Source organism: Fundulus heteroclitus, chromosome 10, assembly GCF_011125445.2.
Source record: "Fundulus heteroclitus isolate FHET01 chromosome 10, MU-UCD_Fhet_4.1, whole genome shotgun sequence".
NCBI lineage: Eukaryota > Metazoa > Chordata > Actinopteri > Cyprinodontiformes > Fundulidae > Fundulus > Fundulus heteroclitus.
The window spans coordinates 643,403-667,764 of NC_046370.1; the positions used below are offsets into that span (position 1 = coordinate 643,403).

The following is a 24,362-nucleotide window of genomic DNA, read 5'->3' on the forward strand; positions in this document are numbered from 1 at the left end:
TTCATTTTCAAAAATATTTCTAATATGAAAAACTAGATTTTTTTTATTAATAAATCAATTAGTAAAATGTAAAAATCAATACCCTATGCCATGCACTCCCGTGGTTTACCACCAGAGGGGAGTGATGTGTAGTAAAATTGGAGTTTAAAAGCCGAGAGGCTTTTTATTGGCGACATTTCCTCATATCTGCCTCCATTCATAGAAAACGAAGCTTTTCTGTTCGTCCTGAGACGCTACATACAGCCTGGTGAGGTGTGTTTTGCTTAATGTGGACAACAAGCGCTAAAAGATGGAGGCAACAGAGTCATCCAATGAATTTATTGTATTAAGTTTTATTGAAAATGCGCGTCCTGCTCTGTGTTCTGGTCTCCAACGCTTCAGCTTCTCTGTGGCTTTGCAGAGCAACCATGACACCTCCGATACTCCTGGCATGGCTGCACACACACAGCCCTCCAGTCTCTGCCAAAGCAGCCTGTAACGTGGGTAATCATCCAATGTACTGGGTCCTGCAAACATATTTATGAATTCTACTTTTGCTTATTTTATAATAATAATTTATTTAAGGAATAAACATTGATGTGTTTTTATCCGATTTTATATGATAGACCCAGAATACTGTTTAACTGTGAGCAAGTTAAAAGCAAGGTGCCATCTTTAACGTTTTCTTTTTCCAAATAAAAAATATGCACATTATGATCAGAGTCGAATTGATGAACATGTTAGAGATCATAAAACCCAATCCTGTTCCGTGCGTTAGAAAGGCCCAGTCAAAGTCCAGACCTAAATCTAATTAAGAATCTGCTGTAAGTCTAAAGAAATTATGTTCTGACCAAGCTTGAGCTATTTTGCAAAGAAGAATAAGAAAAAATATACAAAAATCTGTCTCTAGGCATGTACCCTAGAAGACTCTCAGCTGTACCTGTAGAGAAAAGTGGTTCTACGTGTACTGACGGGAAGGTTTGGACTCTCTCTAGAATCCTCTAAAAAAATCTTTGGATCAAAAATTTGAAATGAAAGAGAAAAATGCATCATCAGGTTACCTCCTCAAATCCAAATCATCCTGACCCAGTTACAGATGATCTCAGATCTGAAGGTCACCTTCATGCTGGACTCCCGGGACATTTAGCGAGCTCTTGGAAATGTCCTCATCTAACGTGTCCATCTTTAGCATCTTGAAAGCCTTTTTTCTCCGCCTCCTCATATCAGGTCTGATTCTATCAGTCACTGCTTCGTGGTCTCCCTGCTGCTGCCAGATTGATGAACACGGATAGCCGTGGCGGTCTACTCAGTACGCACAAGAGCTCGCTCATTTTGGATTAAATAAGTCAACTTAGACAAACTGACACACAACTGAGATTACTTTTTCATTTATTTTAGGTTGATCTCAGTGATTTTTAAGCAATTTCATTGTCTCTGAAAAAGCATCTCACGACTGTTGTCCAGTTATTCATTCAAGCTGCAATGCAGGTTGGTTCACATTAGATCGCATTGACATTCATACATTTTAAGTCTCAATAGTAGAAATAGGTTCAATTATGACGCTTTATTGATATGTTTGATTTTTTTTTCTCTTGAAAATATAAAAAGATAGATCATGAACATTCCATTGAAATATACTTTATACAGTTCTTGATGAATTGTTCTTCGTGTCCCAACATTTCAAAAATGAAATCCGGCATAAGTCACAACCTGACGCTCCAGTGACCACCTCTTGTCCCCATTCAGGCTCCGTTTAAGACCACAGTACAATGGACCAGTACCTAAGTCTGTTTTACACAATAATAGCATGTAAAATGAATCTTTGGGATGCTATGTCGATGTGCGATGCGTTAAACTAGATGTCTATAAAGTGGTTTGACTTTTGTCATATTTTTCTAATTAAAATAACATTTAATATACTAGAAAACTCTATATAATATGATATAATTTGCTCTGAAACAACTATATTTTTTATCAGTTGTAAAATAATCTTTTTTAGACATATGTGATTGCTATGTAACTCTATGGAAAGCTATAAAGCCATGATATAAGTGGCTGAAAACCTCTGAACTGATGGCAGCACATCTGCGTCTCAGGGAGCATACAGTAAGTGTCCATCAGTGGCATTCATGGTGTGGATTGCATACAGTGTCCTCAAACAAAAAGACACAATGAAAACATTTTTATAAAGGAAAAAAAAAACATGTAAGTAAAATAAACAGGATGCCGTTGAGGATTTGTTGTCCAAGGACCACATCTGCAGAGGACAGATCCCACCAACACAAGGTGGCCTTTACTTGTCCTGTAAAGCATTTCTGGTCTTTTGGTTGCATGAGGTTGATTTTTACGTTCTTAAACAGATAGAAACCTCTAAAAAAAATAAAACAGACTTAGCACAATCAACATTGTAACTCATCCTGTTCACCGAGTCTAAATCAAATGGCAGTATTATGCATTAGGGAAAAAAAAGACATCTTTTTCGGCCTGCCACTGGCAGACACAGTCACAATGTGGAGATCAAAGATATGGCAAACCTAACCCTGGAGAACAGTGGCATGAAAATAAAAACATTATCTGGCCAAAAAAATGACAAAGAATTGGGTGAAGCACAAACGTTTTTTTGTTGTTTTTTTTTTTGCCGGTGTGCACGCCACCTCTGAAAAACCTCTGTGGCCATCCGGGCTCTGAGAATCTTTCAAAATAAGAACTGGGTGTGTTGTAAGAAGATATGTAACCCCCCACGACGTTTTTGCAAATAGAGAAAGTTCTCGACCCTGTAAAACCCGCGCAGACTCAACAGAACTGTTGAACGTTCTCCGTAGTCTAACATCACACTGTATTCTGGCGAGCCTCCAGCCAAAATGTACGAGAAACGGGCGGAGGACCATTCAGCTGCCTGAGCTAAACCCCGGACCAGCGGGGCCTGAAACTCACGAGGAAATCCAAATCAAAGAAGAGGTTCTGGAAGACCCCCCAGCACTCAGATCGCCTTTGGCTTTCTGCGACTATTCCCCATTTTCATCATTATCAGTCTCCCCCAGGTGGACACCGCTACTTCTTAACCCTTTCTGTCTCACTTTCTGACATCATATTGGAAGCTCTGGGTCTCTTTGATTGGTGCTTGCATGACTGCGTTGTGTGATGCGATGAGTTAGCCAGCGGGATGACAAGAACTCGACCGTACGGTAACGACAGACGCCAAGATCTGACCTTTAAAACAAAGGAGAAAAAAAATGAAGACGAGCTACCTCTACGCACTCATGCTGACACTGTGAGTGTGAGTAGTTTTCAGTTGCCTCTCCGAGGAAGACTTTGCTGCTCTACAACACGGCACAGTGTTTATAAAGTTATCCGTACTGGAATCGTGACAGAAACAATGACAGAAGGCTGAGGGGAAATGGCAAGACTCTGTTCCCCCTTGAGAGATTATCAAGTCACAATGCATGCGTTTAATTATTATTTTTTTGTTTGTTTGTTCTTTTTTTTTTTTTAACACATCACTGTGAGGTGTTCACATTATCATGTTTCTATATACTAGGATTTATTATGTTCGAAAGAAAAAAGCAAAAGACATCCACGCACACTATCAGCACACCTGAGTCCTGAAGCCCACACTCTTGACTTTGGAATGGCAGTCACTTCCATGCAAACATAAAATCTCTTAACTCCTTACCATATTGCATCTTTTAGAATCTTATTGGGTCTTCCTGTTCTTCTGCAGAGGGGCTCGACTGCTGTCTCTGCAAAGGACGCATCCGAGGCTCTCAAGAATCCCTTCGAAACCGAAGCCTTGAAGGCAACTCAAAGGACTCTCAGACGTCTATCTGCTACAGTCGTGACAACTCTTGCGTTATTGCCAAAGAAAACAAGCAAACTATGAGTATTAATCAAGCTTTCGGAACTGCGACATGGAGAGCTGCTGTTTCGCTATGGGTGCTGCTTTTGCTACTGAAGATGTGCAAATAATTCAAGGAGGAATCATGGACTCTGTGAGTGACAACAACTAGAGTACTTTGCGCCACTGCTACGGGCAAAGTTAGCCGACTGAATGTTTAGAAAGTATGCTGCTCAACGCGTTAAAAAATAAAAAATATGGCAGAGGTCGTAAACACTGGAATGGAGAGTGTAGGGCAGTAGTAGCAGAGAGATTTCATCAAACAAAACATAGTTCAGGGTGTACTTTGCAAACATACATGTTTCAATATTCACATTTTTTTACTTTTCAAAAGAAAATATAGCTCTTCTCTTTAATTATACTCTTTTTTTAAAACATTAATTGCATATAACATTTTTTAAATTTATTTTATACATACTTTTTTGTATCTCTAGCACCCTTGTCTTCAACTAAGGGCTTGCAGAAAAGACAGTCATGCAAAGTAGTCATGCTGGTAAACAAAGTTACAAAAATGCATTTTTTCCCCCATTATTCTTATTGTCCATACTTTGTCTTTTCCACCTCCGAGTCCGTCAATGCTTAAGGTCTTTCAAAAAAACTTTTTTTTTTTTTCCCCAACGCCTGTGGGTTAAATTATGTTGCACACCCCAGCATGAAGGAATACTTCTTTTCTTGCATCTTTTCCACCTGCAAATTTTCTTTTCAATCTTGTGTAACATGTTGATTTTTTTTTTCTTTTCCCGCCTTTCTGGACAGGAACCCTTCTCCGAAGTCATGGAGCATCATAGATTTGTTTATCAAAATATAGATTTGTTCTCTTTGTACACGTCCACGCTTGCTCTACTCTTGGTCCGCTTCTCTGAATACATCCTTTTTGGCCTAAAAGGACTCCCCCCCCCCCCTCCCCTCCACCCATGAGCTTCAGTGAAGCACTTGTTGGCAGCTAGAGGGACAAGAGAGAGGCAGGGCAGTATGCATTAGAGGAGTCTCGCGCCTAATCGGCAGTGTTGGGGAAATATTCATCAGATTGGTCCCGTTGAAAACAATGCAGAATGCATTTTGGTGGTAATTTAGGCAGGGTAGGCCGATCTCCCGACAGGGTTTGACTCCTCCGGGTCAGTCTATTCACTCCTCATGTCCGCGTCACCCTTACACGGGCACGGTTCTTACATGTGCAGTGAGGCACGGGAAGCTACTGGCAGTTAAAGGACTAAATGACGATGGTTAGCATGAGAGGGAAAAGAAGCCTCGCCCTATATTTAAACATCTTTACTAACCTACTGTACATTACAGGGGGTCATTCAGCAAGTGCATGCTAAAGGACCTTTGGTACCCAACATAGATTTTTCGTGCAAGCCCACATCAGTACATGAGAGATAAAGATCAGTCTTTTCCCACTATTTATTGATGGAGACTGTTTTTTTTTTGGGGGGGGGCGATCATAAAACGGACTTCTATGACTTGTTTCAGGCAATGCTACATGTGCTTCGATTGTTCGGCTTCAGAGTTAGTGCTGTTTGATGAGCAGGGCAGTACTTCAGTCTAATAGAAGTTAATGGAAGACTATACAAGTGCGAAACTTTTAGCAAGGGACTATCTGGGGATGCCGTTAAAGACTGTGCATTTGTGATTCGTCTCATATTTGTGCATTGAATAAGACCAATCCTTTGTCTCTCATGTGCTCCCTCATCGACTTTCTTCCTTCTTCTTCACCGGTAAGGAATACAGGAGTGACATCTAGAAGATCCCTTGAATGCATAATTTTCTCTCTCATTAACTGTGGACGGATGGGTTTTTAGGTCAAGGTATTCCCCCAACCAACGGATGCTACAGTGTGTTAGCAGAAATGCTACATTGTTCGTTGAGTCCAGGTGATAGACGAGTGCTTGACTGGAAACTTGCTCAGTGGTTCAGCACGGCAGGCGGTGCTGATTTGGTCAATAAGCAGGATGGCGTTCATAAAACACTGTCAGAGAGATGTCATCTGGAATGTGTCATCAGGAGTCCTGTTTTCTCCAAAAGTGTGTCAGTGCAATGCTCAGTCAGCTTGAAGGAAAAGGAATCAGGGGTAAGGGAAAAGAACTGGGTGGGAGGGGGCGGCAGGTGAACTGTTGTCAAAAAGTGTGGTTGGCGATCCAAGAGGCTGCTTTGGTAACAATGTGAGGAGCAGACCATGTGATATATATTTATATATATTTTTTTTAAATTCAGGATTACCCTCTGGTCTTCCTCGTCACCTCAAAGATCTCCTTTCAACTGTCCATCCGTGACAAGCCTGTAGCGCATGTGGCTCCCGCCGCAATTTTGTTTACCAGTTATTGACTCCTCATAACAGAGAAGGCGAATGCTAGAAACTTAACACTGCAAAGAGAAAAAAAACAGAGAGCCGTTAATGTTACGTTCACAGCGACTAAACTCATGTTCAAAATAAGCATCGTCTCGTATTTGGTTAGCTGTGTTTTTTTTTTCAAATGCAAATTTAAAAATGACAAAATTACTCAGGTTCTGATAATACAGCCTCATAACGTTACTGTCATTATGAACAAGAGTGAAATAATCAGGAGTTACCATTACCTGTCAACTGCAGTTTAACTGTGTCAGAATGAAGTGCACAAATTGAAATAACATGCTTCAACGACACAAAGACTTTCTGCAAAGGTTGGTTAATCTTAAACAGCAAAATCATGAAATGGAAACATTACAGAACATGGAAAAACACGACCGTTTCCAAAATGAAGGACATTAGAGAGCTCTACACACATTAAGTTGTGGTGTAAAGTAATATAACTTCAGACATAACATCCAGATAGACACATATGGGCAAAACATGTAGTTTTGTGCATAAGTAAAGAGATGTTTTTATTTCAACTACAAAGAAACCTTCCTGAAACGTCTCCTTTAATGCAAAAGAAACATTTGAGATGTTTGTGTACAACAGTATATTTAAACAGGTGCTGGTCATTTTCCCCTTTGCCGTTTCGTACCTTGGCAATTTTGATGGATTCAAAATTTTCAGCCACTAAATTGTGCCGTCTGCAGTTGGACGCTTCACACTGCTTACGTGTCAATTCTTATCCACCAGGGAGATGTTTCAAACTCGCTTTTCTGTATTCTACTTATAGACTACTGTAAGATAATGTGGTTATATGACTCCAAACACATAATATTTGCCAGGATGATATCACTCAGAGGTGTTTTGGTTTGATCAAGGGTCTTGAGCTGTCATTTTTAATAGAAGTAAAGTGGGACCAGAACCAACAATTAATTAAATCTAAATAATTAATTTATCCCCTGTTCATTCTGAGCATATTTACAGCCCTTTATCGCTACATTTCATAAAAATCCTTAACTACAAAGACAAATAAAGGCATACTCCATGGTTTAAACACATTGGTATGAAATGCTTTAGTCACCTTTATAAAATGGATGATGAATGGCGCAGAATGGTAATGCTAAGGTACGAAACTGGCATATGGGGCGAAATTACCCATCAAAACATTTCTGAAGGTTTTTCCTTAATAGAAATCCTAGGAAATGAATCTTGTGTTACATTCACCAGCATATTAAACACACATTGATCCCAGGCATTACTCATAATTGCTGTGGTTGAAACTTCTTCTGCGTGCTCTTCGCTCCTCTTTTTCTCTGTTGATGTCCACAACATAGAAAGCTGGGGCGGAGTTGTAACCACAATTCATAGTTCATAATTTGCCCACCAGGCCCATAGAAAAGAAAAACTGGGTAAATGATAACTTTGGTATGGAAAAACCTCCATGTGTTCTATAAGCAGCAGATTACTACATTACAATTAGGCCAGTCAAGTCCAGGATAGTAACCTTTGCATCAAAAATACAAACCATAAATGGTTTTAACTTGAGTTTTAATGTAAAATTAATCATAAATATGTTTAACAAGAAAGTAGCAGCCATATGGAACAAAACAAGCTTTACAACAAATCCAGTAAAACTACTGAGAGTTGACAATGTTCTTTGCAACTATGATAAAATATTAATGAAATTAGGAAAGTCAGAAAAAAAGAGCACACTACTTTAGCTGCTACTTTACAGCTAAACTGTCATTTTCCATTTCTGAATATCACAAACAGATCTGTTAGAAAATAGGACTTTTAAAATAAGTCTTATGGAATAAAATATAGACGTAAACATGTTTCCAGAGAAGAAAATGTAATTTCTTGAAACTATTTTAGATTTCTTTTAACTATATTTATGTTCTTTATAGCTATATAATTATACATTTTTGGTAAAAACTACATGAAATGTTTCTATAAGTACACAGTTAACCCAAAACCTTTTTTATTATTAAAACCTCTTTAACGGAAAACATTTAACAATGTGAAACAGCGTTGTTTGTAACCTAACCTTTGCTTTAGTTTTTACCTGTAACAGAATGCTAATTGTGTTAGCATAGTGTTAGCATGCTAACAGAGTGTGGTCGTATTGTGTTGTATAACAGCCATTCTGTCATTTTCAAGGGATATTAGTGCTTTAGAAATCAGTAATATAAAATTCAGTAATCTACATTTAATTACCTTTTTCTAGAGTTAGTTTTTGTTTGCACACAGGGCAGAATCCTTCTAAACTGTCATAACAGACACATCACAAAAAATAAGCTAGCTCCAAATCACTGAATTGTACAAATCAGTACAAATATACAATTACAAAAAAGATTTTCTGTGAATGTATAACTTTAATTAGTGAAATGTTTATACAATATCCCTAGAGCTCCATAACAATTGCTTATTATTGTTATTTCAACAGAATGCTACCCCCCGCTAACACTATAGGCGTACTAACACTGCTACTGTGTTAGCATGCTAAGAAGTTTTGGCTATATCACATTGTATAACAGTTAAGTTTTTACACGCTCTGTCATAATTTGGCTGATGCAATGCACCTTTTACAGTGCCTTGCAAAAGTATTTATTCACCTGGAACTTGTTAAGACTTAGTCATGACACAACCACAAACAAACCTCAATGTATTTTATAAGGATTTTATGTGATATAGACCATTAGGTCTACAAAGGAATGAGGAATTGTGAAGTCAAAAAAAATGAATATTACTCTCTATTCAGCCCCCTTAGTTTGTCAAACAACCTTTTATCTCAGTTAGAAATGCATGTATAATGGAGTATGGCGCTGCCTTCGAGACACTGAAATGTATTTTTCTTTTTTTCAAAATACTTAGCTTAAGTCTTGCCACAAAATGCCAATTAGACTAAGGTGTGAACTTTGACTAGGCATGATTCTGGTTTGATCTAAAACATGTTTCACTGTGGGGATAACAGGTTTGTTTTCTAGCACCCTCAGCCTCTTTTTTCAATAATTATGTTGTTATCCATATGACCAGATTTGTGAAAAGTACAAATAATGGTTCTGCAAAGACATTCTCTCATCTAAGCTGTGGATCTCTGCTGCTCCTTTGGAGTTACCATGGACTTTTGTCCTTCGACTAAGCTAGCCTTGCCTGGTCAGTCGGTTTAGGTGGACAGCCGTGTTTAGGTAGGTTTGTAGTTGTGTCACTAAATTTCTGTTTTAGTACCTATTCCTCAGAAACTTTTTTATCAACAGCTGGTTGAAAAAGTTTATATATATATATATATATATATATATATATATATATATATATATATATATATATATACAACGTTAGGTCGAAACTACGTGATTTAACTCTCATCAGAACAAAAGATAACTCACAGTTGTGATCGTCACCTAATCAATTTTGCTGAAACACAAATACAAATATGAGCAAAAACAGCATTTACATGAGAAGAAATGTCCAAAATAAAGCCGTGTGAGACATTATTTGATTCCTCTCATTCATTTTCAGTCAGTTGTAGCAGTCCATAAAAATATTTCCACTCTTACTTTACTGTAAATGTTAAAATGTACTAGTGATTTCCAAGTATAATCCAAAGGATCCACAGAATGTAACATCCACTTTTTTAGTCCCTTTATGTTTATACAGTGTGTAAGTGCGCTTAAAAGGTTGAATGTGGTGTTAAGCAAAGAAAACCCACAGATAATGATAGAAATTCCTGTGAATTCAAGCCAAGTTTCGGTTTTGCTCATTTTGACCACCATTTTCCTATGAAAGCCCAATCACTCTACAGAATATCACCATGCATTTTTTTTCTCATGACATGCTCATAAAAGTGTTATCCTCGTTTTAAAAAAACTCTACCCAAGTTTAGTTTTACATTACATACCGAAAAGCTACAAAACTGCTCAGCATGCTGGATGACAAATGTTCAGACAGCTATACAATATTGTCATCTCTTGTTTGTTTTACATGAAAATGGAAACATAAGGCAACACACTAAATACCTGTGTCTGAAAACATTTTCTAAACCATCTGTTTTTGTTGAGATTTTCCCACAGGAGACAGTCCAATTCCATTTTATTGGCAATTAAAGGAAACGTGTTGACACAAGTTTCATTTACAAACTTCGACTATGGTTCTTGAAGGGAAAACTTTGGAAGCACATGGATTTAAAAATTGGTACCAGGACCACTGATTGTAATAGTTATATCATAAACATCTACTGTATGTAAGCATATAAATGATCTTCAAGATGAAAAATGTGATTCTAAATCCGTTTTGTTTTTGTTTTACTTTTTCTGTTGAATTTCTTACTTCCAGTGGTACAGCAATGTGGTCGTTGCAATGATATACAGCAGAAAAATGGAAATTTGAAGCCTAAAACCATTTAAAACAGCTATCACAACATCAACCTGGACTCCACTGGCTTTGAGTGAAAAAATAAGAAAAATGGCTCAGGTCTGAACATTTTTCTACACTTAAATTCTGGAAAAGCTGAATAATGCTAACAGGTAGTCTGCCTTTTAAGTATGTGCACTTTTCAGAGTAAAAATATATCTGCATATTTACATGTTTATGCACAGCATGTTTTCCAGCATTAAAGAAATATTGCACATTTATTGCATATGTGAATGTGACATTTTTTAGATTTTTTTTTTTGCTCATCTGTTGCTCAACACAGAATATACATACATGAAAAAGATGATGTTTAAAACTGCTTTAACAGTAAAAGCGATTGTTAAAGTAGAACAGATTATTTAGCTTTATTAAAAGAAAGAAGAAAAAACAACTTAGTCATTTTAGAGAAACATTTAAAACAAACAAAACCTGACCAAAAAAAAAAAAAAGCTAACAGTGATGAGGTGAAACAAACAATAAGCAAAGTGAGTTCAATGACGTGGGCTTGTGTCCGGTCCGTTATATATAATCCTTAATCCTACATGCAAGCTTTAAAGTTAAGTAATTAACACTGAATGTTAGTAAAGTGCCTGTTTTAGTTTTTACTTTATAGTTAAACACGAAGTCATTCAAATTTGATTTTCTAAAAATTACTTTGTGAGGAGCTTTTGAAATATATTGCACTTAGATTTCTTAAAAAAATAAACAAGCTAATATTAAACACTTCTTTTATATTGCTCTCCTGATAAGGATTTCTTCCCCCCCGATGGTCCATTCAGCCGTTTCCTGTCATTAAATAAATAACGTGAAGTAAAAGTGTGAAAACCAAGCAAGGCTTTTGCTAACTGGTGAATCCAAATGATTTATATAAAACTGTTGTAGTTTTCTTATAGACTCATAACGAGACCGTCTCTTTAAATTCTGGTGGTTCGTGACGCTTTGATTATTCTGTGATAATCCTGACTAATTTCCACACATGCAGATCCATTTACATTATTTTATGGCTTTTAAAGGTTGGCCAGTCTTTGTCTCTATTTAGCCCAGAAGAATATGTTGGAAATTTGACTTTTTTTAGCTCACAAGTTTCATTCAAACTAAAGCCAAACAAGGAACGTCGAAAGTCAGGCTTGATAAATCGATTTGATCCACTTCAGCCTACTTCTAACCACATTTAGACATCTCCTAACATTTTACTTTTTCATCACCATTTCACTCTGTTTAAATAGAAAGCCATGTTGTCTATTTAACTAAATTTGGCTCAGGTGGTATTTGTTGCTAGGTCCAAATACAACGTTGTCACTAAGAAAAAACTATTTCTTTTTTTTTAAATGATAACATTTGAAACTTTTCTGTCAATTTATAACTTCAGCATGAAAATATTTTACAGATGATTCCCAGACCGCTGAGTTTTAGTTGTTTTTTTCTACAGCAGAATGCTAACACTGTGCTAACACACAAACAAAGTGTTAGCAGAGTATTAGCACCATGTTAGCATCATGCTAACACAGTTCCAGAATGCATGTCAGAAACGGCAGTGTTTTAGCACCTAGTCACTGTTTAAAACGAGGATCTGCACAAATGAGCTGCGCGTGTGCAGTAAGCGCTCAACATACGTGACGTATATGTGAGCGCGTTGAATGGTAGCTAGCATAACATAAAGTATTAATAAGTATTAATAAAATTGACACCTTCCAGGAAGTGCCAAGATGGCTGCTGTGATAATGACAAAAACTTTTCAGGGAATATTGCTCATATTTGGTTTTGAAAGTTGTTTGTAGGTCTGGGGTTGTTACCAGAATCAAGAAATAAGCTACTGCAGTTTTTAAAAAATTACGGTTTCAAGATGTATAATATCTTTAATTTTACCCGTCCTACTGTTTAAACTGCTTTTACTGGAATGACAAAATGCCCGAGTAACCAAGGTTTTCTCTGACTGTTAGAAGCACAGATTAACACAACCTAACCTAACCTTCTTCACCTGTTGCTGTGCACTTCTGGTCAGCTGTCTGAAACAAGGTTGCAACACTTTTCGAAAGAGACAAACTTGGATGTCTGAACATCTTTACAGTCACAAAACATTAACAGTCATGCTATGGAGACTAAAAAAGTATACTAACACCGTATCTGTTAAGCAGCTAACTGCAGGTGCTACCCAATGAGCAAGCCTGGCTAATTATCCAGCCAACTCTCCATCTCCATCAGCTTAATTTAGTGGGTGTTTGTTCTACATTTATGCTTTAGACTAAGGATTAAAATAAAGAAAACAAAAAATGTCCAAGATGTATTGCACTATTTTAGCAACAGTAGAAATAATTGTGGCTTTTCTGCGTCGATTGAAAGAACTGAAATGACAAATGTGTGTGTAAATGATTAAATGTGTGTGTAAATACCATGATAACGTGCTATATTTACCACATCAAGAGAATCTCATGATGGCTGATGCCTAGGTGTTTCCCTGGGAACTGAAAAAAACTATTAGACGAGGGCTACTAAGCAGGTCTAATAAGCATGTTGTTGTTGTTTTTTTACATTGCACAATTAGACACTGCTGTCTGAAAAAAAATAATATTATCTTGGTTTTCTGTATCAGTAAAAATCGGGAAATCTACAGCACCTGCTAAATGTTTCTGCACGCACAACTCATTTTGCGCAGATCTTCATTCTGTACGGTCACACGTGTTCCTCCCCTACCCCATCTTTAAAATGTCAGAATGGACCTATACCTGCTAACTCCAAGGTAAAACAGTATTTGCATATATGAGATTCTATCCTCAGTGTATTACGATTAGGCCTATTTATACTCCTAATTTACACAGTGGTATCTCTTTTTTTTAACTCTAGACATCGCTTTAACTTGATGTTTTAACGTTCCACATAAGTGTCCTATGATGACAGGATGTTAATATTGTGTTTTACAGAAGCAAAGACCTAACAACGATCATTTCTACTATCCTCATACATCATAAGTCACTAAACAACGAATGCGGAAAACAGTTTACTGTCAATGTAACCTACGAACTGAGATTTTCTCTTCCTTTGGCTAAATGAAATTCTTGTTTCATGTTCATTTCTCTGACTGGAGATGCTAGCTTAGGTTTGTTTGGTCCACAACACAAAATGAATGTCTATCTACAAATTTAACTTTTAAAATATCAGCGTAATTTTTAAATATTTTTTTAACCTGTGACACCATTTTATTCTTTTAACCAATCCAAACAGTTTAATGCTTCATTTTATATATAATTTAGAATAATTGTCTTTAAAGCTATAATTTGTACTTCTACCCCATTTGCACACCTGATGCATGCATCATAAACTTGAATTCAGTCTACAACCAAGTACATTTAACGTTATTGCTATTTGTTTGCACAAAATATTTAATGCAAAGGGAAGTTTCAACATGGTCCATCCATAACTAATCAACTGCGGTTCTCTATCATCCAATCATGGGCGTCCTTTCTGCTACAAAATGGAGGGGATAGGGGAGCGACAGCGACGCAATTGTCCCGGGGTCTCGTAGTTCTCAAACGGTGGGCTAGTGATGGGAGCGAGCCGCAGGGACGAGCCCGCCATTCCCGATATGTTGTTGAGACTACGCGATTTCTCCTGGCCAGTCGCTTTATGACCAAAACATCAGGACACACAGTTTGGGTTTGGGCGTGTGACAAAGAAAACGAGTGGAAATCAAAGATGAAATGTATTTAAAGTCGTTTGTTATGAGGTTTACACAGATTGAAAACACGAAAAAGCAGTTTACAAAGCCGTGAGAGAAAAATAAATGAGAAGAAGCACATCAATGAAAAGCAAAAGTAAAGTTGATTAGAAATATGTTTAAAAAAAACAACAAAAAAAAGATAAAGGACAGACAGGGACAAGACAGACAAGACAGGACAAAACAAGAAAATGTGGGTTATGACATGTATTTTTTGTTTAGATTTAAAGCAAAAAACATTTACAGATATTCAGAAACTTAACACCAATTTTAGGGCCATTGCGTAAATCACCCAACACTTTAAAACTTGGCGCAAAATGTTTTATATTTAGGTGTTTTAGACAAATTTGGCCCGAAGTACACAGTTGAACACAAACATAAAAGAGCAAATCATCGATATAGGGAAGGAGTTGACCACACAAAGTTTTTAAAGAGATTAAATATAAAGCACCAAAAGATGTGCATGCGTTAGTTACAGTGGATCTCAATAGCGTGCAAAGTCCTGTTAAAAGCCCACATTTTTGAAACTTAAGGAAATTAAACATTTTCCACCTTTAATATGATATATATCCTGCACATTTTCAGCTGAACATTAAACAAGTCTCTTAGGAGGCAAAATATAAAACATTTCAAAGGTGATAAAGGTCTCCAACTCAGTCAAATTGTGTCCAGAGGTGGTGGTCCCAACGATGTTCTTTCATGTCTAACTCTGGCTCAGCTATTGCCAAGCTTATCTTTTCTGTCTTTATAAAGCCACGTGTTGTTGATTTGTCTGCAATTCTGGACTTTCTTCCAGCATCCACATAAAGGGTAAGGACTAAAAGTGACTGTTATTTGGAACAGATCAGAAATTCATTCAGGTTTACAGAACGGGCGCTTCCATGTTTTCCACGGAAGAAAAGACTTCTGTCCTATAATCCTAATCTTTCTAGGAGAATATAAAAGACTGTTGTGAGATGTAAAGCGCAGAGAGTACTAACCAGAAATCCCTGCAGCTTCTTCACTGTTGCTGTCGACAGCCGGTCAGACGAGCCCCTCCTCTAGACTTTTTGTCGATATAAGGAAAAATGTCCACATTCTGAAAATGCCCTCTTCTTAGATTTTGTCCAACTACAACTGACTCGCCTAAATTCACCGCTATACAAAAATGAAGATGTGGCTTTCTTTGTATCCTTCTCGTGACCAATACCTCTCCACTAAGATATACATTTGATCATTTGTGACTTTTCCACAAAGTAAGGCTTACAGCTGAGCAAAAGCCAGGACAATCTTTAATTAGATTTAATCAACCTGACAGCAGGTTTGGACTCAAGAAGACAAAAAAAAAAAATGCAGGATATTTGTCATATTAAAGGTGATCAAATTGAAACAATTTATCATATCCTTTTTGTTTGACATCACAGAATCTTTGCATTTTATCAGGGTTGTGTACAATTTTGAGACCAATCACAATTGCCTTTAATTGAGCTCCATTTATTTAATTTGCTTTCGACGTGTGTAAACTTCAAATGGCCAACGTCAAAATGTTCTCTGGGCAACATCTAAGGAAAGCGTTTCCTGTTCGGCTGTAATCGTATCCTGTAACGAGATCACGTCGTACTTTAGTTACAGTGGGAAATGACACGTGAGGAGGAAGAGTGATCGGTGGCTAAATCCAGCTGCATAAGTGACTTTGTGCGAAGCATGACTGTCGCACTGCTCAAGGTTAGTTTGAAACCTATGCAATGGCACAACCTCCTCTGTGTCCTTTCCCGCTGTATTTTACATGTCAAACAGCATGCAGATGTGGACTTTTCCCTGCAGGACGGAGCCACGGAGAACAAAGGGCTGCGCTGACGGCGCGTTGTTGCACCGGAGAAAGTGACAAACACACCATTGGTAGCTTTGTACCAATGAAATGCTAACATACATATAATGGCTGGAGCTTTACGGTTACATTAGGAATTATTTTAATGGTTTCCAAACTGTGACAGCAGACTTAAAAACCTCCAACCATCACATGGCCACAGACAGACAACAAGGAACACCCACTGCAACAGTATGACGCCCTTTGTGTCTTCCTGCCGAGAAGCAAGAAAAGTAAAAAAATAAGGTAATATTGTGTTGTGCACAGTGGCCATCTCTGCCACTTTGGACAACACGTCGTTTAAGTCAACCATGAATAAATGTCCCTTTTTTCCTCTTCTTTTTAAAGTCTTACTAGTAAAATATGTATGATGCATTCGTACTGAGCTCCGAAGACTTTTAGGTCACAAAAATCATCCCCGGGAAGCTCTTTGCCGAATCAGCGGTGCTGCTTCAGTCTCCAGTGCAGATAATTCAGTGCAACACTGGATCTAATGAGCTGTTTTGATAAGTACTTACTTACAGAGTCCATGTAGGAGATGAAAACACAGCTTTAAAATATGGTTTCATTGTTCAAGAACAGCAATGCTTGCTTTAGAAGGGAGATAAAAGATGACCTTAAAGGATGAGCTGGAAGTCCTTACCTGATAAACTATAAATCCAGCTATTAACACTTTCTTTATCATTCAAATTGATTTCATTATTGTCTTCCATACTGGGGAAATTGAAACAACAATTTCCCTCTGGGATTATTAAAGTATTTCTGATTCTGAAATTCCTAAGAAACTACGTATGCTTATAATCAAGAATCTTCTTTTTTTCTAGGGGTGCAGTGGTACATTTATTTGTGGTGAAGCAGTGGGGACTGAGTGGTGGGAATATGGAAAGCCAATGTGTCATAAAATCTTCTTGGGCAGAGTTTATTACAGCAGCTAAACACTCCACTGGGAATTTATTAATCTCACCCAGGAGGGAATCAGTCTTGTGTTGCAGTATTTTCAGCATGAATCCAAAGCTGAATTAACTGAAACAAACATTAGTTCCTGTTTTTTTTTTTTCTTTAACATGTCACTACTTTTGAGCAAATTAAGATATATTTTGAAATTGTTTTTTTTTTTTTTTTTTGCATATGTTTGCTTTGCATATTTTACACAATAAATAGTTTTGCATAAAAGCCTGAAAATAAAATTGTTGTATTTGCTTAAATCACAGCTTTTTTACTCTTTCTTGCATTTGAGCAATATAATAAGATGATATTATAATATATTTTTCACTTTTAAACAATATAGTCCCACATATTGAAGTCCACATGTTTATTCTAAAAATGTATTTTAATTTCTTTTTTAGCTATGACGTTGTTAACACTATTTTGTTACATCCTCATTCATGGGTCACTTTGGATCAATAAATAAATATTTTCAGTCTAATATTATTATTGTTATTATTATTATTATTATTATTATTATTACTATCATTATTAAAACTGTGAAAGGCTTTTGTTACAATTTGTTAAACGTTTGTTGCTACAGTGTGATATCTTATTTTTAAAATTTCAAAAGATATTACTTTTTGTGCTATATAAATAAATTTGCCTTGCCTTGCCTTGCCTTGCCTTACTTAACTTTAACATCCCAAAGATAGTGATGTAAAAAAGAAAAATCATTAAACGTTTTAATAAAATAGCTTCTTTTTTTTCATTTTGGAGGCTCTATGTTTCTGAATTTATGTGCACCGTTACACCCCAAAAAATAATTATGGGAATTTTTTATCAGTTTGTTTTTGAATTTCAGATTTTTTTTCTTTGTTGTAATATTTTTTTTTGTTGAAAGCACTTAACTGGAGAGGTGTGGTGTGGCTTTTATCATCAAGGAGCCAAAGGAGGAAAAAGTAAAAGTCTGAATGTGATTAAAACTCGTGAAGGTAGTATTCCTGTATTTTAAAAACTGACACCACACCTCTAGGTACTAATATGGGAAGCCACATGGACAACAACATGCTATGATGTCTGAATTCATTTACATTAAATCTGCATCAGTTATTAAATGAATAACCATATACAACTACATAACTAGAAATAAATTGGACGTGTTTGGTGGTCATATTTCCTTTGAATTGGTGCAGTATTAAGAAACTGAACTGAATTAGCTCACCTATCAAACTGCCTGGCAGATGAATGTCACAATAATGTGGTTCATTCAAATAACTGTTCTTAAAAACGTCAGATTCCCTGGTGATCCAACAACTGTAGTGTGCAACATTTTAAGGAAAAAAAACAGGTAAAAGGTTTCACCTCTAAAATGACATTCCTGTTTTTTATTGGTAAATTGATTTTTTTGTCCTTGTTTTACAGACCAATAGGACTCAAAATGTTTGGCATCATCCCAGGATCAAGTGAGAACGCCATAAGTGGCAGCAGGGAGCTGGAAGCATTGCAACCTGAGGTGTAGCCGTCCGTTCAAAGGGAAAGCGCGGCTAACAAAGTACGCTAACCTAGAAAGTTATATCCACTCTTGCAAAAATATTTTACCTAAGAAAAACATGCTGTTGGCGCAACATTTCTTCTCCTATTTCACTTAAAGCCGACATCTAGGTCAAAATGTTCACCGGCGGCAGAAGTGCAAAGCTCAGCAAATGGACAGGAGTGTTTTCATCCATTTGTAGCACAGCTACAGCAGCTGCAATTTGAGCATCCCTGAGTCCCCCGAAGGCAGTCTGTGAAAGCTTTACAAAGTGCGGCGCGTCATTTTGCTGCCAAAATTCATGTTGTGCAAACACAATCAGTTATTTAGCTTCTTATCATTGTTTTTTTTTTTTTTAGTTATTATTATTATTCTGTCAGGCACACGTTAGCTTCCACCGATTTAAGAGCCTGACTTTTTTTTCCTCAGGTAACCTTTTTAAGGCACACAAACACATACCTCACAGTCAATCTCATTATCTAATCTGCAGGTGAATCTCAATAAATTAGTGTAGCATCAAAAGGCTTATCTCCCTAATTAGATAACAACAGAAAAGCTTGTTTCTGTGACTTTAGTGTGCGTAGATTAAAGTACTCAGGTGAGTATGTCTGTTCATTTGAATGATTACAGCTCACAGCCAATGGAAACCTTTAGCACAGATCACTGCATCAGTGCAGCGTGGCATGGAGGTGAGCAGCTCTTCAGGAAGTCCAGATTGGTTTAATGGCGACATTCAGCTTGTCTGATTTGTTGGCTTTGGTCTCTCCCTTAGCAAGTTTACTGGCCAATCAGGCACAGTTGTGGTGAAAGTTTCACATTTGACCCTAAGCAACATGGATTCTGTGCCTCTCCGCTTTTCCTCCAAACTCTGGGACTTGGATTTGCAAATAAAATACAAAATACTCTTTCTTCTGAAATGAAGAAAGAGTATTTATCTTTCGCTTCCAACAACTCTGTGAAAGCGATCTTAACTCTTGTGGCATATCCTCCTTGCGGATGGTGTCCAGTCAGCAGTTTCCCACGCGATTGTGTAAGTAATAAAAAGGAAATAACAGTTCTGTATCAAAAATAATGTTTTTTTTGCTGTTACACAATATAAAAATTTTCTGAGAAGCAGAACTTTGAGTTTCCCTTAGCCCTAAGTTATTATTACTCTAATTTACATGAATACATATGTCTCTCTGTACATAATAAGTCTGAAGAAATGAGAAGTTTCCATATTTTAAAAGTAATTTTCAATTATTGTTGCATCTGTAACTTTTTCTCGTATAAATACAATAAACTGAGGCTATCAGAGACTAAATTAAGATTATTTAACTCCACAGGGGCTCTTGGATTTCAGTTTGCGGTTCTCACTCAATGCTGGATGAACTCCAAACATGTTCCTGCCTTTTGAACATTCAGACCCAAAGAGCTGAAATAGAGGCAGCTTGGCACTCGCAGTCTTCAGGCTTTGCTAACACTTGCCGAATGGAATAATAATTAAAACATGAATGGAGAAAGTATTGATATGGGGTTAAAACTGATGAGGAAATAATGGTGATTTTGATTTACATTTACAAAGCCACTTTGCTTTCAGGGTGATTTTTAGTTTGTGATTCTTGTGGATGAGATTTTTTTTTTTTTTAACATGAACATTTATAGAAATGACAGTGAAAAATGCAGTTAAAACTGAACGTGTCTGAGCCACTGCAGGTTGTCCCAGTCTGCTCCGCGCCCCTCTGGGCTTTCTGCTGCATTTACAACAACATCACCAGGGCTTTGTTGCTCAGGGACTCTCTGTCAGGGGAGACGCTGAGCCTGGCTGTCACTGTATTCAGTGATGACATAATTCCTGCCCAAAGTCACACTTAATTTACACTATGGATGGAGCAAGTACCTACCTAGAGTCAGACTTTAGTTACACTTGCACTGCAGTGGCGGCCTGGGGACGGGATGAAGAATGAGTGTTAATCACAGAAGGAGCAGGTTATGTAAAGGGGAGACTCAGAGGAATAGGGAAGAAGGAGCAAATATTGTGGCCAGCCTGTTTACCAAGTAGAGCAGCTTCAAAATATTGACTTAAAGATTCTCACATGTGCATCAAACCTTGCTCGCTTACTTCAAACATGCTATAATTTCCTGAAGACATGTTTGCCAAGGATCCACAGGATTTGCTGACTGCTCGGTTTCTATTCTCAGATCGCCCGTCTACCGTTTCATTCTTAAATGCAGCCAGCCGCCTGTTAAAGACGGGTTTGTCTCCTGTTACCTGTGATTAGATGTATTGAGTTTTCTCACAATGATTGCTGAAGCCTCAGGGTGTGCATACAGCACATACAGTGCCAGGCATGTCTCCTGGAAAACTAACCAGATGACATGCAACCGTGTTCCTCGCCCTCCTGTTAGGAGTATGTAGGTCACAGAAGCCTGTAGAGTTACTGCCAGCTGTTATAAATAAAGCTAAAGTCTGCTTAAAGGGATAGTTCGGCTTTTTTCTTGTTTTTAAGCCAGGTGTGGAGCAGTTGTGATCAATCAGAGTCTTACCTGTGGTCAGGAAAAACTCAGGTGGGAAAATCAGGATTAATCCTCATGGGATAATCAAGCTAACTACGGCAAGAGAATGTGGTCCATTCCAGAGCAGACTTCAAATTTAGGCTGCTTTAAGCTCAAACTGACTTTTCAAAGAGACTTTTATACTTTGATACGTTATGCGTGAGACAGTTGTTCAAGATCTATATTAGCATATCAGGTCACCTGAAACACTTTTTATGCTGCAGACTCTACGGCATGTTGTGAAAGAATGTCACCGGTTTTGCTTTTAAAGCCAGAAGAAAGTATTCATAACCTCTATGCTGACTAAAAGCATATGATTTGACCTTATCGTTGCGGAACCGATCTGGGGTCGTGGAGAAAGCACAATGCTTTCGACTGTTCCTTAACCTTCTGTCTCTTATCGGGAAACCTTCTTTTGATTGTGGTCCTGCGTGTCACATGAGAGGAGAAGTTATTTCTTGTAAACGACTGTCCTGTAATGGCTCCGTAAGCTCTGCTGGACACAGCAGTTTCACACTCTCGTCTTTGATAATCGTCTTTGTCACAGGTATAAAAAAAAAAAAAAAAAAACATGTTCACGATGCCTTTTTGGCCATTTAGCACATCTTTGGATGATTGTAGGTAGATTTCTCAGGCCATATGCAGAATATTTTAATTACCTCTACAACCACCATTTATGCAAACTGTTAGGCGGTTGTTTAAAATGGCTGAATCTATCTATCTATCTATCTATCTATCTATCTATCTATCTATCTATCTATCTATCTATCTATCTATCTATCTATCTATGTATCTATCTATCTATCTATCTATATATATATATATATATATATATCTGTATGTATGTATGTATGTATGTATGTATGTATGTATGTATGTATGTATAATGACATTTTGAATCGTGTTGTTACTGACAAGTGCTATGTAAATAAATTTGCCTTGAAGGAAGGAAAAACTACAAATTAATAGTAAAATTGGCTGCTAACCACCAGAATTAGAAAATTTTCAGCTTGACCGACACTGACCTGTGACTGGCTGGTGGAAAACCACAATTTTTTTTTTTTCTGAATGCACCGTACCTAAGCAATGTGGGCTATGCTTTAAACAACACCCTGGTGAGGACCCTGTCACCGAGGGAGGAAAACTCAAGTAATCTATTTTAAGCATTTCAGCAGACGACAAGAAAGCTGAAGGAACTAAAGCAAAGTTGTTTTCTTTGTTCTATCGACCTTTCAGTCTCTGTTGGTACAAGGAAACACTGGATTTGGAAATGTAGGCAGCCTTCGGGAGATATCAGATTAAAAGTAAGGATTTCTAGGAAACGTAAACAGAGTCTGCAGTTTAAGCATTCCTAGCTGCACAAATAAGGCAAAGCAGGCTGCTAGATCATCACTGCTAGTACTCTTCAGTCTGCAGGGATGCACCACAATGAGCATTTTCAAAAGATCTCACCCAAAATTAAGTTTGCCTCTAGGTGAGATAGAAATGCAACAGAAAATCTCTGTTTAGTAAAATAGCTGTTAGTGTGACTGCAGGGAAGATACTGACTGCTCAGCTACTCCACATTATCCCCGTTCTGTTTGACATGCACATATCCGAACATTGATCATGTGAGCGCACGTACGTACAGGGACCGTGGCTCGTTACTTCTTAAATCTGGCTCAGACCGAATATTTGCAAAGTGTTGTGCAAAGAGACAGATTAGGGGACACAGTAGGATACAACAGAGCATGCGTGACAATGAGAAGCTTTTAAATAGTGAGCGAACCTAAGAGAGGGTCAATAAGAGGTCTGACAAGTGTTACCAAATACCATCAAATATCATTTAGAGCTAGCGCATCGTATTATAGCTGCATCCAGTAGTGGATGTAATACAGAATAAAAACAAAAACTGGCTGTGGTGAAAGCATTTGAACAAGCGGGGGATTCCAGATTCAAAACTTTGCAGCTTTAAATAATTTAAATAACAAAATACCAGCAAGAACCAGTAAGCAATATTTGTGGAAAGAAATGTGGCTGAATAGGAACTTTTGATGGTTTGTTTTAGATCAAACATCCCCTTATGAGATTTTAAAAATTGGGTTCAGTCAAATTTAACTCTTTCTTGTAATGTTATCCAATGAGATTGTTAGTTTTCTTTACACTAACTGCACTTTTGTGTTGGAAGTATTTGCTTTCCAACTCATAGGAAGAACACAAAGGAAGTCAAAACACAACAATAAGACTCTGTTGCAAAGAAAATAGACCAACATCACAGAAAACAGCAAAATATAAATAAAACACAAAATAAACATCTTTAAGGTCTCCACATAATAAAACCAAAGAGAGCATTCACACTATACCACAAAAATACAAATATGAACCAAATTACTGAAACATACTGCATATTAATATCTAATGAAAACAATACTAAACACACCAAATTAGAAGCAAAAAAAAGATAAATATAGTCACAAAAAACAACCAAAATGATCCAAATAAAACTTGTACACATAAGTAGTTAGTAAAGTGAGCGAAGAAGAAGAGAAGCTAAAGAGTTGAGCTTGTGCCCAACAGGACTGAGGTCCGTGATGAAGGTCTGGAGGAGTGAGGAGTCAAAGGGCTGGCCGCCCTTTGTGAGCCATGCATACGGCACAATGAGCACAGGAAACCCAAATGGCCAATAATAAAACGGGAAAACACAGAAGCCAAGAAAAAAAAGACGTCTTACGCTTAAAAAGATACGAGAAAACACAAACAATGCACACAAGAAGGAGTTTGGACAGCGGTACAATCCCTCTTTAAAAACAACAGATTTCAGAAGACAACTTTTCAATTTGGACAGTGAACCTTTTATGGTGAATTATCTTTGACTGAATAACCGATTCGAGCTGATCGCCAATCTTTTCTGCTTGTTTGGCTATAAAGTCAGTCAAAGACCTGAATGGATGTGATGGTGTTATAAAAATACAGTCCTGTTTTTTCTTTTAGCAATGTTACAACCACAAACTTCAGAGTATTTTATAGAAATTCTGTTACAGAGCAACACAAAGTGGTGCAGTACTAGTGGGAATAGTATAGTATTATTTTAGAAGCACAAATCTGAAAAGTGTGAAGATTTGGCGCGCATTTTGTTTTCAGCCTTCTTTTTATAAATAAAATCCAGTCCGAATTACACAGTTAGCCTAGTTAGCAAATATGGTAAAATAATTAATG

The 24,362-nt window shown here is 37.3% G+C and overlaps 1 protein-coding gene across 9 annotated transcripts in view; it reads right to left on the minus strand.

Annotated features, from left to right (window-relative positions):
* Positions 1-1,351: 1,351 nt before the first annotated feature.
* Positions 1,352-24,362, minus strand: part of kcnc3b (potassium voltage-gated channel, Shaw-related subfamily, member 3b) — a 72,661-nt gene continuing 49,650 nt past the window's right edge. For 3 of the 9 annotated variants that reach the window (XM_036141718.1, XM_036141715.1, XM_036141714.1), the window contains 2 exons: positions 20,516-20,556; positions 1,352-6,235 (listed from right to left, as the gene is read on the minus strand). In XM_036141718.1, coding sequence (XP_035997611.1) covers positions 20,522-20,556 — 35 coding nt within the window. In that variant the 3' untranslated portion in view covers positions 1,352-6,235; positions 20,516-20,521. The other 6 variants (XM_021316829.2, XM_036141717.1, XM_021316826.2 and 3 more) reach the window with 4 other exon arrangements.